Source organism: Benincasa hispida, chromosome 2, assembly GCF_027475165.1.
Source record: "Benincasa hispida cultivar pf3 chromosome 2, pf3_genome.v1.1, whole genome shotgun sequence".
NCBI lineage: Eukaryota > Viridiplantae > Streptophyta > Magnoliopsida > Cucurbitales > Cucurbitaceae > Benincasa > Benincasa hispida.
Window position 1 is genome coordinate 49744932 of NC_143479.1, and position 16585 is coordinate 49761516.

At 34.2% G+C, this 16585-nt stretch overlaps 1 protein-coding gene and 1 long non-coding RNA gene across 2 annotated transcripts; both read left to right on the plus strand.

The window, feature by feature from the left end:
• The first annotated feature begins 287 nt into the window (after positions 1 to 287).
• Positions 288 to 7113, plus strand: NADK1 (NAD kinase 1). Its single transcript, XM_039023478.2, has 11 exons — positions 288 to 829; positions 1455 to 1608; positions 2027 to 2146; positions 2824 to 3002; positions 3878 to 3991; positions 4346 to 4440; positions 4777 to 4883; positions 5080 to 5153; positions 5665 to 5743; positions 5942 to 6249; positions 6331 to 7113. The coding sequence occupies exons 1-11, from the start codon at positions 803 to 805 to the stop codon at positions 6637 to 6639; spliced, it is 1566 nt and encodes a 521-aa protein (XP_038879406.1). The 5' UTR covers positions 288 to 802; the 3' UTR covers positions 6640 to 7113.
• Positions 7114 to 9417: 2304 nt separating this feature from the next.
• On the plus strand, positions 9418 to 16083 carry LOC150037973 (uncharacterized). The gene is made up of 3 exons (XR_016527578.1): positions 9418 to 9794; positions 10565 to 15686; positions 15804 to 16083. It is a non-coding gene; the product is annotated as an uncharacterized LOC150037973 (long non-coding RNA).
• The last annotated feature ends 502 nt before the right edge of the window (positions 16084 to 16585 follow it).

Consider the following 16585-nt stretch of genomic DNA (forward strand, 5'->3'; position numbering starts at 1 on the left):
TTATCGTTACAGATATTGTTACTGTAATCATATGAGAATTATGAATTTGTTACCCTTACTGTTAATTTTACCCTTATCTTTATCGTTAAGGTTAAACGGTAATGGTAACAGTAAATGTGATAGGTACGTAATTCTAAATAAACGTGATAAAAAATAATTCAATTACATTTGTAGTTCAGACTCGATAATATTAATAATATTATATTATTATTATACTAATCTTTTGCCATTCCAAAAAAAAAAAAAAGAGACAATTAAAAAAAAGAAAAGAAAGAAAAGAAAAAGTTGAACAATTCTTCATATACTCCCAAAAAGAGTTCCAGCTTTCATTCCCAAATCCACCTACCCACACAAATAATAATACACCAAAAAGAATGATAGGAAAGTTTCTCAACTTTGTTTGTCCTCAAAGGTCTTTTTCCAAATTCATAGGGGTATTCTAGTCATTTCAGATTTTGTAGTTGGTTGGTTAGACATACTTCAATTTCACACAGCGCCATTCTTTCCTCTTCTGCTTCTTCTAGCTCTGCCTCAATTGCCACGCGTTCTTCCATGGCCCCACACACCTTGCTTTCTCTCTCTTATCTCTCTCTCTCTCTCTAGCTTCTATAAACTTCCTTCCATCTCCCTTAATTTCCTTCTGGATCAAGTGGGTGTTCCCTAAATTTAACTGAAATTTCACATTTCAATCGAATGCTCCTCCTCCTGCTGCTGCTGCGGCCATTTTCAAGCGGTTGCGGTTGTAGGAGAGCTTAACGAGGGGTTTGGGATTTTCCCTTTTCTTCCTTCTTCTTTAACACCCATGGCTCCCAGCAAGTTGAATTCCTCTGTAATCTCTCTCTCTCTCTCTCTCTCTCTCTCTCTCTCTTTGTATTTACTGTTTTCTTTGTTGTGATCTTGATTTGTGAATCGACCCCATGTCTTGTTTGGGGTTTTTGATCTGTTAATTGGTTTTCTGGGTTTTTTTCATGGTGGGAATTTTTGTTGGTTCTTGAGTTAGTTGAGGATGTGATGCTTTGTTTGTTTCCTTTATATTTTGGGGATTTTTTTTTTCACTAGAAGTGTTTTAGTTTTGATTTTCGTGTTGTGTTCCTGCATCATCGTGTTAAATGTGGAATAATTTGGTGGGTTTTTGTTACTGATTTGGAGGAATTGGGAATTAGTCTGTTTGATGTTGAATTTGATGATGATACTGATGGATGGATCATGTGGTATAAGATGCTTTTTTAGTACAAAAAAAAAAAAAAAATCATATAGAACTGTTTGGTTTTTTTCTTTCTTTCTGAAATTCCCAAGTCTTTTGTGGAAAAATGGGGTTACTTTCCCTTTACTTCTATTGTTTTAGAATGTTGCTTTACAATTTCCCTGTAAAGAAAACGATGTTTTATATTGTCTTGGACTTCTGTTTCTCGAGTTATTTAGTTTTTTAGTCAACAAAACTGCTGTTGATATAGGGAGAAGGAAACTTTTCAAGTCCAATGGCGGATAATGGTTTTCTTAATGCAACTTCTCTGTTAAATTCTGAGAAGGCTGTCCAGGAACTTCTTCAACGGTCTCCATTGATGGAGACTGATGATCACCTTATTGAGTTTTCAGAGGCCTTGAGAAGTATGTATCACAGTTTTATATCAAATATTTTACTGAATCATGTGCTGTTTCCAATTGTTAACTCACCAATTGACTAAAAAGCTTAAGTTGATGGGTGTTGACAAATTTAATATTATATCATCTAACACTTCCACTTACTTGTGGGCTTGAAAATATGTAGAAGATCCAACAAGTGGAAATCAATATTAATTTGGGAGGAAATAACATTTTAGGGTTTGAACACAAAACCTTCTGGACCACCTACTTTGATATCATGTTAAATCACCGATTGACCCAAAAACTTAAGTTGATGGGTCAAGGCAAATTTAATATTACATCATCTAATACTAATAATTTCCTTACATTTATGTGGTTTTTCAGAGCTATTGAATATGAGTTGGTTAAATTATGCTGCTTGTATATGTTCTATGATCTCCAGCTGTTGCAAAAGCACTAAGAAAGGCAGCTGAGGGAAAGGCTGCTGCACAGGCTGAGGCTGCTGAATGGAAGCGCAAATTTGAACTTGAGAGGACAAGAAATCTTCAACTTGAGTATAAAGGTTTTTCTTACAGGATTTATTGGATCATTTAGAATATCTTTGTTGATGTTTCGTGCTCAGAATGCAGAAAGTATTAATATAATGCTTTTAAACACCTTAAATGTCTTAAGGTGCAGATCTTTTATATTTTTTTCAAGAAAGCTGGACAAACTTCATCCCAGTTTTTTTCAGTTTGATGTCAAAATGGTTTTCGTTATACAGTTTTTGGTATATTAGAACCCATTTCTTTCAAATTTAAGAGGTGCTTGATTCACTGGGTATTTTATCATTAATTAAAAAAATTCACTTCTCCAATCATGTTCCAAATCTCTCCAATTTCTATCGATCAGGGAACATTAACTTTCGTCGAATGAACATCTCTACATTTTTCTATAGATATCTTACGACTTTTAGGCAAAGTAGGTAAAAGTTAATTTTTTTAGAAATAGTGTTGGATTGAAAATAACTTCTTACCTTACGGTAAATTCAAAATGACATTCACTAATGTTCAAATTAAAATGTAATTTTAAATGCTATGTACAGCAATGTTATTCAAATACCACGTAGAACATGTGCAAAAGGCGTATTAACTGTACTGTGTGTAAATTATTCAAAGTAGAACCCTTCCTCTGGTTTGCTTTTAGTCTCTCATAATTGGTATTGTTTTTCTTACAATTATTTATACTTGTGCATTATAGGGCCGTCACCCGCAGAACGCAATGGATATGATAGTAAAAGGTCAAGGAATCTACCCCCACAAGCCCCAGAACAATCAGAATGCTGTTGTGGATCAAATGGAATATGTTCTCATGAAGTTCTTCAAGATGGGGGCATTGATTCTGTTTCTCAGAAGCTGTCCAAAAAATATACTAGAAAGGTATTCGATTATCTATTTACCTGTTTCTATCACAATTTTTTTTTGAGTTATGGACGTCTCTGCTGCTTTTTTCTGATTCTGATTATAGAGACCGAATTAATATTTCAATTGTCTTTAGCTTATTTAATAAAATTTCATTAAGAAGACGAAAACACAAATTACACATTTCTATAATTGACCATATCTAATGACTAAGATTTCTAAATGAAATCCAAGACCAAACAGTCATACTTCTTTATGATGCAATAACAAAGGGAAAAAAATGTGCCCATTCAGTGCACAAAATAAATAAATAAATAAAATCAAAAGTTCTCTGAAGTTTCATTATTTCTCTAAGTTATAAATGTGCGATGCATAAATATCTACCTGTTCACGAACATTGAACGATAGATGGAAAGCAAAATAAAAAGTTTGAAAAAAAAACAACAATAACAAAAGAAAAAAGAGAGCAAAATCCTATCGACAAATGCAATGAAGGGCCCTTCGTTCTGGTGGGGAGTGTCATTCGAAAGAAACAGCAGATGATTTGATGACCAAAAAAAAAAAAAAATAAAAGGAAAAGGGATTAGGAATTTTGGTTTAGCAAAATCTCAACGTTCCTAGTAGTGTTCCACACACAGTTCGTAATTCAAATGTCCTTAGTGATGTTTTATGAACAGTTTCTTATGTAATTATACTCCCGTTAAATCTTATTAATATTGGTTGAGCTTTTTATTTTTTGTTTTTAACTTTTTGAAGAGGACACTTAGTTCTCCTTTTTGTCGATAAAATCAGCACAAAACTTCAGAAAAAAGTACATCAAAATGTAACAAATGATAAAATGATAATAGATATTTACATAGTTGTGTTAATCCCGTATGAGTTTGCAATTACAGGCATCATTTAAACTTTCATGGTGCTGCAACGGCGAGCATAGTGATCGACACAAGCATGATGTTGTCTCCTTTGAAAAAGGAAACATAACAACTGCAGAGCGTAGTAGTAGACAGGTTTGTTTCTGCTGAACATAGGCAGACACATCTCAATGGCTTTCACAAAACTAACCTGTTACTTATATATGTGATAGTTTAAGATATGGCGGTATCCGATTTTCTAAAAGTTGATTTTATGAGAAAACAGAAATGAAAAACTGAACTTATGAGCACAACTCTGTAAATGACTGGTCTTTGTATGTTTATATTTTAGTTCAGAACTGAAGGATACGATGCAAGCATTATTTTAGTTGGTTTTTGATTGTTTCAACCCTCTCTTTGGTGATTTTAATTTTTCTTTCCCATCCATTTATCCCTGTTAATGTGGTTGATTGGGACCACTTTTTAATTGATAAAACATTTTCATTTCAGATTTCTTTGAAGTGGGAATCTCAACCTCAGACTGTGCTTATATTGACCAAACCCAACTCAATGTCGGTTCGAATTATTTGTTTAGAGATGGTCAGGTGTGTACCTTTTTTAGTAGCTAAATCAGTTTTCCCGGTTCTTTTCATTTTATGCGAAAATAGAAATATGTAAAAATCATCATCATTCTAAGCATAAGTATGGCAATAGCAATGTTATAAAGAAAATCTTCATCCTATTTTAGGAAAAAGTTGTGTTAAATTATGAAAATCATCGTTGGTCAACTTCATGGTTTCACATTTATCTTTTCAGTTAGACACGGAAATTTTGCTCATTTTTTTGGCTAGATCAAAGTTTCTATGCATCATAACAAGAGTATCAACATAATTTGAAAAGAATGCTATAATTTCCTTATTCTCATTTTCTATTCATCCTAGATGGTTGAGAGAACATAAAGGTCTTCACATCTACGTGGAACCACGTGTCAAAAACGAGCTTCTGACAGAGTCAGACTACTACAATTTTGTCCAGACATGGAAAAGCGGTGAGTGTGAAAGGTTGCTATTATGTTAGACTTATTGCAAACTTATTATTCTTACTGCATCTGTCACTCCGTTTGCAATGTTCATTTAATCAAGGATGGCGTTAACTGCATATTGAGCTATGATTTTCATGGCAACCACTTACGGTTTTTGCACCTAATTGTGCACTCTCAACTCCTCTTTTCTATTTCTTGGCAGACGAGGAAATTATGCTTCTCCACACAAAAGTTGATCTTGTGGTTACTCTTGGTGGAGATGGAACAGTGCTTTGGGTATGTCAAACAATTGCACTTTCTGGAGTATCTTCTTATTGTTCTAGACATTATAACTGTCATTGTTATTGCAGTACTTAAAAAAAATTTCATGTCTGCCTATTAAGTTCATTAGGACACAGTTGGAACAAATCCTGTTCAAGAAAAGTCATGTCTACACCACATATCAAGTTCATTAACAAATAACTATGTACTGTATGCTTTCATTAGCCATCCTCGTCAAATATGGAAAACTCGGCAGACACTGCCTTACGTAATTGACTGAGAAGGGTGTATCCCTTGTTTATAAATCTGTGTGCCTGCCGCAAAAGAGGAGTTGTTAAGTCTTGCTACTTTTGTTGTTAATGTTAACTATGACCTTAACAATAAATGGTAGTGTAACTATTCTTATAAATGACATTTAAAGTTTTTGTTAGTAAGAGTCCTGACTTTCTTATTAGATGATTTTATGACTTTTTGAGGTTTTTACTTTGAAAGTTTGTTTATGGATTAATATGGAACTTGATTGCAGGCAGCATCAATGTTTAAAGGACCAGTTCCTCCACTTGTTGCATTTTCTTTAGGATCTCTGGGTTTTATGACTCCTTTTCGTATCCTTGAGTTCTGAGGAAGTATTATTTGCCTTAGAAATGAATTCATTTGTTATTGTACCAGAAATTACTTGATTTTCTTCCCAAAGACATCTGTGATAGCTTCCTTTATGTTAAAAAGTTATTCTTAAACTAACATATTGCACCAATGTCATTTTTATCCATTCATTGCTGAAAAGTTTCTTTAACATACTTCAGACAGTGAGCATTACAAAGAATGCTTGGATTCAGTGCTAAAGGGTCCAATTAGTATTACATTGCGACACCGACTGCAGTGCCATGTTATTCGAGATGCAGCAAGAAACGAATATGAAACTGAAGAACCTATACTCGTGCTGAATGAGGTTACAATTGATCGGGGAATATCATCATACCTTACGAATTTGGAATGTTATTGTGACCGTTCCTTTGTAACTTGTGTCCAAGGGGATGGACTGATTCTATCAACTACTTCTGGCAGCACAGCATACTCATTGGCTGCTGGGGGATCAATGGTCCATCCTCAGGTTTGTACTTTGGTCGAGAGACCGTTCAGTTAATAGTTGGTAAGAGTGACAATTTCTTAAATGCTACCATGACATTCACAGGTTCCTGGCATTTTATTTACTCCGATATGCCCGCATTCCTTGTCTTTCCGACCCTTGATATTTCCAGAGTATGTTACAATACGTATACAAGTGCCTTTCAATAGCAGGGGGCATGCATGGGCATCTTTCGATGGGAAGGACAGGAAGCAATTGGCAGCCGGAGATGCACTTGTATGCAGCATGGCGCCTTGGCCAGTGCCTACAGCGTGCCAGGTAGACTCGACAAACGACTTCTTGCGTAGCATTCATGATGGCCTTCACTGGAATCTAAGAAAGACGCAGTCTTTTGATGGACCTCGAGATACATGACCGGATCATAGAGCTCCTTTATATTACAACTTGTTGACAGGAAGCAGTTGATCTGGTTGGTATTTATATTCTGCAACATATCTTAGTTCTGCCTCAGAAATGAATAGATGTAGTGGGGGGGAAAATGAGAGAGAAAATCACTGAATAACAGTAATTTTCTTTCATGTTATTTATGGTTTAAGCTGAAGGCTCGAGCTGATGAGAGCTCATATCTTAATAAGTTGTGTGGTAGAATCAGTGGTGACAAATTTTTGAAGAGTAAGCAATAGATCATTGTAATCTTACTATGTTCTCCATCAGTTCTCGGTATGTATGATTAGTAAAGGTATGTCTAAAAGGGCCTGGCCTAGATGGATCAAAGTAACATGTAACAGTAGTGTGTCATAAATCATAATTTCTCTCGAGAGGTTTTAGTTTCATTCTCAAAGATGAAACTAATGTAGCTAATGAAGTCTCTTGTAATTTTTCTTCTCATCTTTCTCACTTTATCCTCCTTTTTGAACTCTCTTACACCTATCCGGACACTCTCATCACCTAGCTCGAAAATATTTCTAGTACTATCGTAATATGAATTTTTTTCGTACTTCCATCTATTATTAGTCATGTCAGTAACATTTATATCTAATGTTTGTTGGTGGGTCATATTGGCCCTTAATGTCTAATATTTTGAGATTTTAGAGGCTAAATGAAAATTAAATTCAAAATTTAAAGATCAAAGGATAAGTTGGCGGTCGTTGAAGTTGATCATCAAAGATGATTTTTGTCGGAGTTTGTAGTCGGAGGTGTTGTCGGAGCCTGAAGTTGGTGGCATGAAGATGGAATTAGAGTTGGTTGCCGGAGTTTGTCGTGGGAGATGGTTATTAAGAGTTGGTCGTCAGAGTTGCTCGCTTGAAGGTGGTCATCGAAGTTGATCATTGAAGGTGATTTCGTCGGAGTTTGTAGTCGAAGGTGGTTAGTGGAGCATACGAAGGTGGTTGTCGAAGTTGGTCATCGGAGTTTGTTATCGGAGGTGGTTGTTGGAGTCCGAAATCGGTCGTCGGAGTTGGTTGCACGAAGGTGGTCATCGGAGTTAGGTCACCGGAGTTGTTATTGGAGGTAGTTGTTGGAGTTGGTCACGCGAAGGTTGTACGTAGACCAAAGTTGGTCGTCGGGTTTGTCATCGGAGGTGGTTGTTGGAGCCCGGAGTTGTCATCGGAGGTGGTTGTCGGAGTCTGGAGTTGTTCGCTAGAGTTCATTAATGCTCCTCCCTCTTCCAATTGGTAAATAGTGAGATTTTGTTATATTTATAAATATTTTGGTCCATTTTTCTATATTTGAAAACAACCCTTTTAAGAATGTATTTAAAAGACTTTAAAAAAACATTATATTTTAATTGAAGATTATTTAAAAATAAAAATAAAAAAGATATAAAAAAGATATATACCTCCTATCAAAGGTTATTAAAAAGCTTTAGATAGAATACCGAGACACCAACTTTATGGTAATATAAACTTCAACGGGGTTTCATGAAACTTTATGAAAATGGATGAAAATATAATAATTAGTTAATGTAACTTTGATTATGGTTTAATTAGACTATAATTGACCATTTTTAATTATAATTTCTATAAAGTAAGATAATATTTAGATGTATACAGTGAATTTCGGTAGAAAGGTCCATGTGAGAATAGAAATTTTAAAAACAAATCGAAAAATAATTACATAACAAATACTGGCAATTAATTAATAAATTAAAGGTGACATGAAATTATTGCATATAAAAATGTAATTGTAAATTATTTATTATAAAATGTATCTGTCTAATACTAAAAATGACTTTGGAGCATCTAATCCAAAACCCTGACAATTCTGATAGAAATCACAATATTGCTTCTAAGTGACCCTACGTTGAAAAATGACTCGTACAACCAATATATAGAATCTATCAGTGGATACATCTCACTAATTGATGGTCTTCCTCCTTCATATAGATATGTTATTTGGTGGAAAGCCAAGTTAGAAATTGCTATAGTTAAATCTTGAAGGGATAAATTGTGGTTTTTGTTGAGCGAGATTTCCACGATATTTTGGCAGTATATCAACGTTAATTGAATACTATATCCATGATTTTGTTGAGCTACTAAAGCTATATCCATAAGACGATATATCGTGGATTGGTTTTTTCTTCCGTTCCTCCTGCTTCCTTCTCCCTTTCGATTTCTCGTTTCTTTTCCTTTATTTTCATGGAAAGAAAAGTAGAAACCAATGAATCGCTAAGAACACTATTAAGGTCATGTTTACACTATGAAAAGTGGGTTCCATTTGATTACGTTTATTATTGTCCATCTGTCTGTAATCGTAATGAACTATAGGGACTGCCTCCAAAAATTTGAAATCAAAATGGAAATCTAATTGAGGAATCGAAGGTTCTTAATCTGATCGTGCTTGATTATATGGGAATCAATACCATTATCGTTACCATTATAGATATTGTTACTTTAATAAAATGATAATTATAAATTTGTTACACTTACTTTACCTTTACCATTACGGTTATTGTTAGGGTTGAACAATAATGGTAACAATAATAGTAAATGTGACAGATTTGTAACTGTATGTTACACGATTAATCCAATTATATTTACGATTAACCCATTATGATTAAGTTATCGATGAAACCTTATTATAATTATAACAGTTTTCATTATAGATTGGTAGCATGACCTAAATGATAAACATCGGATATTTAACCATCAACTTCGTAAGTGGGTATTATATAACTCAATTTTAATAGTGTTCATCGTTAAAATTTGTACGTTTATGAATGAATTCCATCTTCGAACTTTGAGTAAAATCCATTTCATGGCAGCAAAACGAACCCTCAAGGTTTTATTGATTTCTCCTCTTCTCTTCCCCTCTCTCGTGCTCGTCTTCACTTTACGATTAGCTTCATCTCGTTCGTTCAGCTTTCACTAAATCACCAGCAGGCCTCCGGCGTTAGCGTTTTCCGTTCAGCGTCCACTCAGCCGTTGGCCCAGCAACCGAAGCCCAGACCGGTCGTTTGTTCACAACCGTTCACAACAACGTTCTCCGTTCAGGTTCACCAGCCCTCATACCTAAAATTTTGTCTGATTTTGTAGGAAACCCGAGAGCATTTTCCCCGAGAAACTCCCGAAGTAAGTTTACCCACAGATTTCCCCCCATTCAATTAGTGTCTTTCTGCTGTATGGGTTGATCTTAAGTAAACTTCACTTATTGTTGCTTTCCTTCATAATGTGTGAATGCTATTTTCTAATTTAAGTAATCGTCTTTTGAATTTAATGAGGGATGATGATTATTTAGTTTAAGAACTGTAACTTTAGTCCTTATCAATAAGTGAAGTTTTTTTTCTACGAATGACCCAAATTTGGTTTGGTTAATGTCAAAAGACCATAAATCTAAAAATAATGAGTCGCAAAGCAACGGTCAGTGCCCATTCGCGACTGCATGTCTGACCCCTCTTGTACGATTTCACATTCGAGGAAAAGATCCCATCAATTCGCGATAGGTGCGAACCCTGAATGGGCTTTGGAGAGAATTTGACGTTGGTTGTTGCTTTGTGACCTAAGCAAAAAAAGCTACTTTTTAGTGTTTTCAGAATCTGGGAGGTTTGAAATTAATTTTGAGGACTGTGGTTGAATGGTTACAAAATTACAATTTTGTGCATTTGAACCTATTCGCTGATATGTTGAGATCTCTTACTCGCTGCATATCATAGAATGGCTGCTTGCTTTTTTCTTTTTCGCTGTTCCACTTTTTCTTATGTATATAATTGATTTTCCAGCATGTCAGTATATCATAACTTTTGAATCATTTGTTATAGGACTTCTCCTTTTCCGCATTAGATTGTCAATTAATGCTGAAATGATAAAAGTGTTCACTGTTTGTTGATTTTTTTATATTTAAGATGGTCAGCAAGACCGATAAAGTCAATTGCAATGGCAGAATTGGAAGCAAGGAAACTCAAATGTCCAAATACAGGCACAGAAAGCCTTTGCTAATGGGGAATTTTGATTGAGGGTTAGGAGCCTAATTATCAACTCTGAGGCCATTTCTTATTCCCCATTTGAATTTAAACTTACATATTGATTTTGTTTAGTTTAATGCAGTCGAATTGCAAAACTATATGAATCTTGGTCCTTTCAAAATGTGACTACTTTTTTCTACGCCCCTTTCCAGCTTCGTTTCATGACATCTTCCACTGTCATCTGATGTTTCTCAGGTTTAACTACAGAATTTTTTTTGAGAGACTTATTTTTGTTAAGGAATTCGACATTGAAGCTTATGTTCATGCGAGTTCCTGTCAACTGCTGACTATTGTGAGTAAGTAGGCTTTTGGGCCATGGTCACATGCTTTTTGAATGCCCTTATGCTTAATCCTTAACAATTTATGTGAAGGTTAAGTCAGACTGAAAGGTACAAATTTCCTTCTCTTACTCTTCTCCCAAACTTATAGAGCACTAATGAAGAGCCTATTTTAATTTGAATTTGGGAGTTAGCTCACGTGAACAATAATGGAACGACTGTGAATGAAACTATACAAGAGAAAATTGTAAGTACATGATGCTTTAAAATTCCCTACTTTTCTCTGTGTTGTGTTCAAATTTTGCCTTCATCTTCTTTATTTTTTGTTTGTTGATTCAAATAATTGAGGAGTGTGATTTTGATTTTAAAATTAATGGAGATGAAATTAAGGAATCAAATGATGAGCGTCTTCCGAAGAAGACGCAACCATGAGGCGGACCGAACAGCTTTTAGCTATTGGGGATTAATTTTGGTCGCTGATGGTTCTCTCTTGTTGTTGTTGTTGTTGTTGTTGTGGGTTTTGAACTCTCGACCTTTTGAATAGATACACCTACTTGACTTAGCCGAAAATGGTGATTCTGATGGTTCCTTAGTTCATCATTCCTCTATCTAGTTTTAGTTTGATTTTGATTTTAACCATCATGGGTTGTCCTAGTGGTAAATAAGGGGACATCACCATGATAGCCACTTACCTAGGATTTAATATTATACGAGTTTCCTTGACATCTTGTTGTAGTGTAAGGTTAGACAAGTTGTCTCGTAAGCTAGCATGGACTCATGGATATAATTTTTTTTAATTTTTTATTTAGATTTTGATTTTAGAAGTATTCGTTCTTTTAGGACTTTCAAATCTATCTTCACACTTGATTTTGATTGATGTGGTTTGGATGAATTAAAATAATTTTCAATGGTTTCTGGATGGTTAGTAAAAATTGTACTTTTATCCAAGTCGCTATATAAACGATTTGCAGTCCTTTTGTCTTGAGTCATTGTTAAAATAGTTTTCAATGGTTTCTAGATGGTTGTTAGCATATCATAGAATGGCTTCTTATTTCTTTTTTTTTTTTTTTTCTTTTTGGCCGTACAACTTTTTCTTATATATGTAAATTGATTTTCCAGCATGTCAGCCTATCATAGCTGTTGAATCATTTGTTATATGACTTCTCCTTTTCCGCATGGGATTGTCAATTAATGCAGAAATGATCTTGGTGTTCATTGTTTGTTGAATTTTTGATGTTTAAGATGGAAGAACAAGAAAGTCATTTGCAATGGCAGAGTGGAACTCAAATATCCAAATACAAGCACAGAAGCCTTGGCTAATGGAAATTTTAATTGAGGGTTAGTAGCCAGCTTCCAACTCTGAGGCCATTTCTTAATTACATTTAAATTTAAACTTACATATTCATTTAGTTTAGTTGAATGCAGTTAAATTACAAAACTATATGAATCTAGGTCCACGCCCCATTCCTGAATCTTTTCATGATAACTACAGAATTCTCTCTGAACACTTATTTGTGCTAAAGGAATTCGACATTGTAGCATGTTCATGCCAGCTCCTGTTAGCTGATGACTCCTTATCCGGCCACTGGCCACATGCTTTTTGAATGTCCTTATGCTTAATTGCTAATAATATACTGTTAAAAAGAATAATATCACATAAAAACATAAAATACAGAACCTTATATCTAGAAAAGAATCTGAACCACGTCCTTACTTGAACAGATCTGTTCTATAGGTTGTACAACTATGTCCTTGCATTCTAAAAAAAGAATCTGAACCCAACGATTTCACATTCTCTCCTTAAAACTTTTATCTCTAGTGCCTGAGTTTTGAGAATAATTGTCTCCTAGATAGAATAGAGTATCTATTTTATGGAAGCAACACCTTGTCCACAAGATCCAATGAACTCAACTTTGTGGAATAAACCAAACTTCAACGAGTTTATAAAAGGGATAAAGTTTTATGGGAAAAATTGTTTATGAAAAAGGTTAAAACCCAATTTGAAGAAGATGCATATTTATAGACTAATTTGTGGTTATTCGAATAGTTATGTTTGTTCTTCAAATTGGTTAAAATTTAAATAGACGTATCCATTCATGAAAGTATGTAACTCATGGAGTTAAAAGGATGTAAACCTACACGAAGAGTTAATAGCATTTCTTCCAACATATACATGGTGAAGTGGATCAACGATTTTCAATCCTTTGAAAAAGGGGGATTTATGTGAAGGTTTAGACAAACTGAAAGGTACAGATTTCTTCTTTTACTCTTCTTCCCCTCTTTTCTCTGATTTATGTTCAAATCTTGCCTTCATCTTCTTTAGCTTTTTGTTGTTGATTCAATATTTGTGGAATGTGGTTTTGATTTTCAAAGTGATGGAGATGAAATTAAGGAACCAAATGATGAGCGTCTTCCAAAGAAGACGGGACCATGTTGCTGACCGAATAGCTTTTAGCTACTAGGGATTAATTTTGGTCGAGGATGGTTCTTTCTTTATTATTATTATTATTATGGGTTTTGAACCCTCCACCTTTTGAATAGATACACCAACTTGACTGGCCACAACTGGTGATTCTGATGGTTCCTTAGTTCATCATTCCTCTAGGAATTAGTCCCGATCATGTAATTATCAACTACTTATAGATCATCAAAGTATACCTTCATCTATATCCGAGGCTTATATGTTTCTGTTTGTTTTTTGTTTTTGTGGAAGGTCCCATTTTTGCGTAAAGGTGCAAATGTGAGATTCTCACTCATGAGAAGTGAGAGGGAAACAAACTCATTCAATGTTAATTCCACATTTGAAGTATGATGGTCGTTGCAATTATATTCTTGAAGTTTCAATTGTAACACTTAAGTTCGTTAAATTTATATGAGTGTTAAAATTTAATCCTCAAACTTAATGCTCAAATTCTATAAAGTTGCAAGTGTGAGGGTTTGATTTTAATAGTGGTATAAGTTTGAAGGTTCAATTTTTACTATTAAATGTTTGTTGGTCTAATTTTTACAATTATGTAAGTTTGTGGATTTAATTTTAACGCTTTTATAAGTTTGAGGATTCAAAATTTTCAATAAGTGTAACTGTGATTACAACGTTTGCAATTTTATTTTGTAAAATGAAATACAAGCAATCAAACGACATTCCAAACACAATGACATTTTGATTAAAAAGAAAAAAACACTATGAAAAACATGTTTAGTTGGCTTTTGCATTTTGGAAACTATAAGAAGTATAGTTGTAGCATTCAATCATGCTATAATATTGTTGGTAAAACACTATTGGTAGTGTATTTAAGAATGGAGCCTTAGTGGAGTGCATTCTTTTAAGATTTGTTTTAATCTCTTCCAAAGTGAAAGGCATTTCATTCCTATTGTCACTCTAATGGCATTGCTAGTAAAACTTCATTCAGAATCTACATATAAAAGGGTAGTCTAAGAAAAGATTGGAATAAAATTTAAGGGGGTGTTTGGGCCCCTATTTAGAATCGGATGGGTGGGTTATTATAGCCCATCTAACGTTTGGGGCTCTAGTTGGAGCCCAAATCCCCTTTAATCCACAGATTGTTTGGCTCGATTATTTTGCTCTCCCTCATTTTACTTATTTCGATTATTTTGCTCCATTTCCTTCCATCTCTTCTCCTTAGGGTTTTGCCATTGTTTTCGATCGGCATCGTTCCTAGTGGGTTTTGGAGTTTCCTCTTCTTTGTTCCTGTCGATCGACTGCCATTGTGGTTCTCTTTGGTCGGATTTGAAGAAATTAGATCTAGACTATGGTATGTTTGGTAGTCTAGATATGTGTTTTTCTCTAGATCTGTAACCCTTTCTTTCGGCTTCATCTTTCATCTTGTTGTTTCGAACGCCACTCTCGTTCCTCCTTTATCTTGTCACTTCTTTTGGTTTTCTTTGCTCTCTTTGCTCCAAATGAGGGTTTCCCCTCTCCGCTTCTTTCGGTTCTCCAATCTTTTGTGTTGTCCCTCTTGTCTATCCGAGTTCGAAATCGTACAATCATGTTGGAGCTCAGATCTTACTTGGTAGGGGATGGAGATCTTCGTTTGGAGCATAGTAGGGGATGGAGGATGGTGTATGGATCTTGGTAGGGTTACTAGATCCAATAGTAAGTCTTCTTTCTCTTCATCTGCAGATGATGAGGCATTGCAGTTTTTTTTTTCCTTCTTTTTTTTTTTTTTTGACAAATATAAGCTTATTTTTTGCACATCTTTTCAGCTTACTCTGATTATTTTCCTCTATGCTTGATTTCAGTATTTTGTTTTTGGTCTTTGATTATCGGTCTTTGATGATCAATGTATCTAATCTCATTGTAAGAACGACTTAAGAAAGAATTTCGTTGCTCTAAGGCTGGTTCTTATTGTCCAAGCATAATACTAGGATAATTGATTGTTTATTGGCTTCTTTGTTGTTTTTTTCCAATCTCATTGCAACTATGTCATAACTCTTGTTTAGTTTCCAAGTTTTTCTTGTTTGGTTTACTCTAGTTTGATTGTAAGTAGTGGTTTGCAAGTACTCTCTTGATGTAATAGTAGTGGTTTCTTTGATTCCCAATGTATTTGGTTCACATCAATGGTACACTATTCACTTCATTTCACTAGGTGGGGTTTCCATTGACCTACTCATCATATAGAATGTCGATATTTCTCTTCTCTATAAAGGAGACCTCTTTGCCTTACAACTATGAGGACAACTCCATCTTCACCATACTATTGTTGGTAAGTCCCTTCCCCCTCCCTTTTTGTATTCCTTATCACAACTTAAATTAAGTCACTTTCACTTTTTTCTTTATATTATTACTAAAGCATTTGTTTATTGATTGTCATAATGTTCAGCTTATTAGAGAACAAGTGAAGCTTCACATTTCCTCCTTCTATTGTATGTAAGGTGGTACCCTTCTTTGTCTCAGTTTTCTTTTCTTCTGTCTTTCTTAGTAGTCTTTTCCTTTATCTGCTTATTGTCTTTGTTCGTACGATTTGTCTCACTATTGTCTTGTTTATTTCTATGGTTGGTAGATTTAAAATCTTTTCTTTCATGTGTTATAGGTCGGGTGGAAACTAATCTGTGTACTTCTTTTCTCAAATTTCATCCTGTATATTTGAAGTGTTTGTTGATACAAAACTTAAATTCTTAAAATAATTTAGTTATATATTAATTATGTTTTTGCAGTTGTTTTATTACAACAATTTTCATTCTTAAAAGGCTTGATTTTCTTCCTAGATACTTGTTATGTTTCATCACATTTTTCTTTTTATGGATTTATTTCTCATTTAAAACTCAAGATTTAATCATGAGCCTAAAATGAAACTTACTAAAATCAAGACCATTTTATCAATGAGAATTTTAATTTTCGTGTTCATATTCAACAATGAAATTATTCGACGACATTGTGTGAAATTGAATATGGTTATTGTTGTTGATTAATAAAAAAAAAAAAAAAAAAGTTTGTAGGGCTAGCACTCATCATCCACAACAATCGTTAATAATACCTATTTGATAGTTTCATTTGGTAGGGTTGAATATATTTGATAGAAATGCAAACAAAATTTTTTATTGATAAATTAAAAGTAAAGTAATAACTACGAATAACTGTCCTTAAGGATTAAGGTGAACAAAC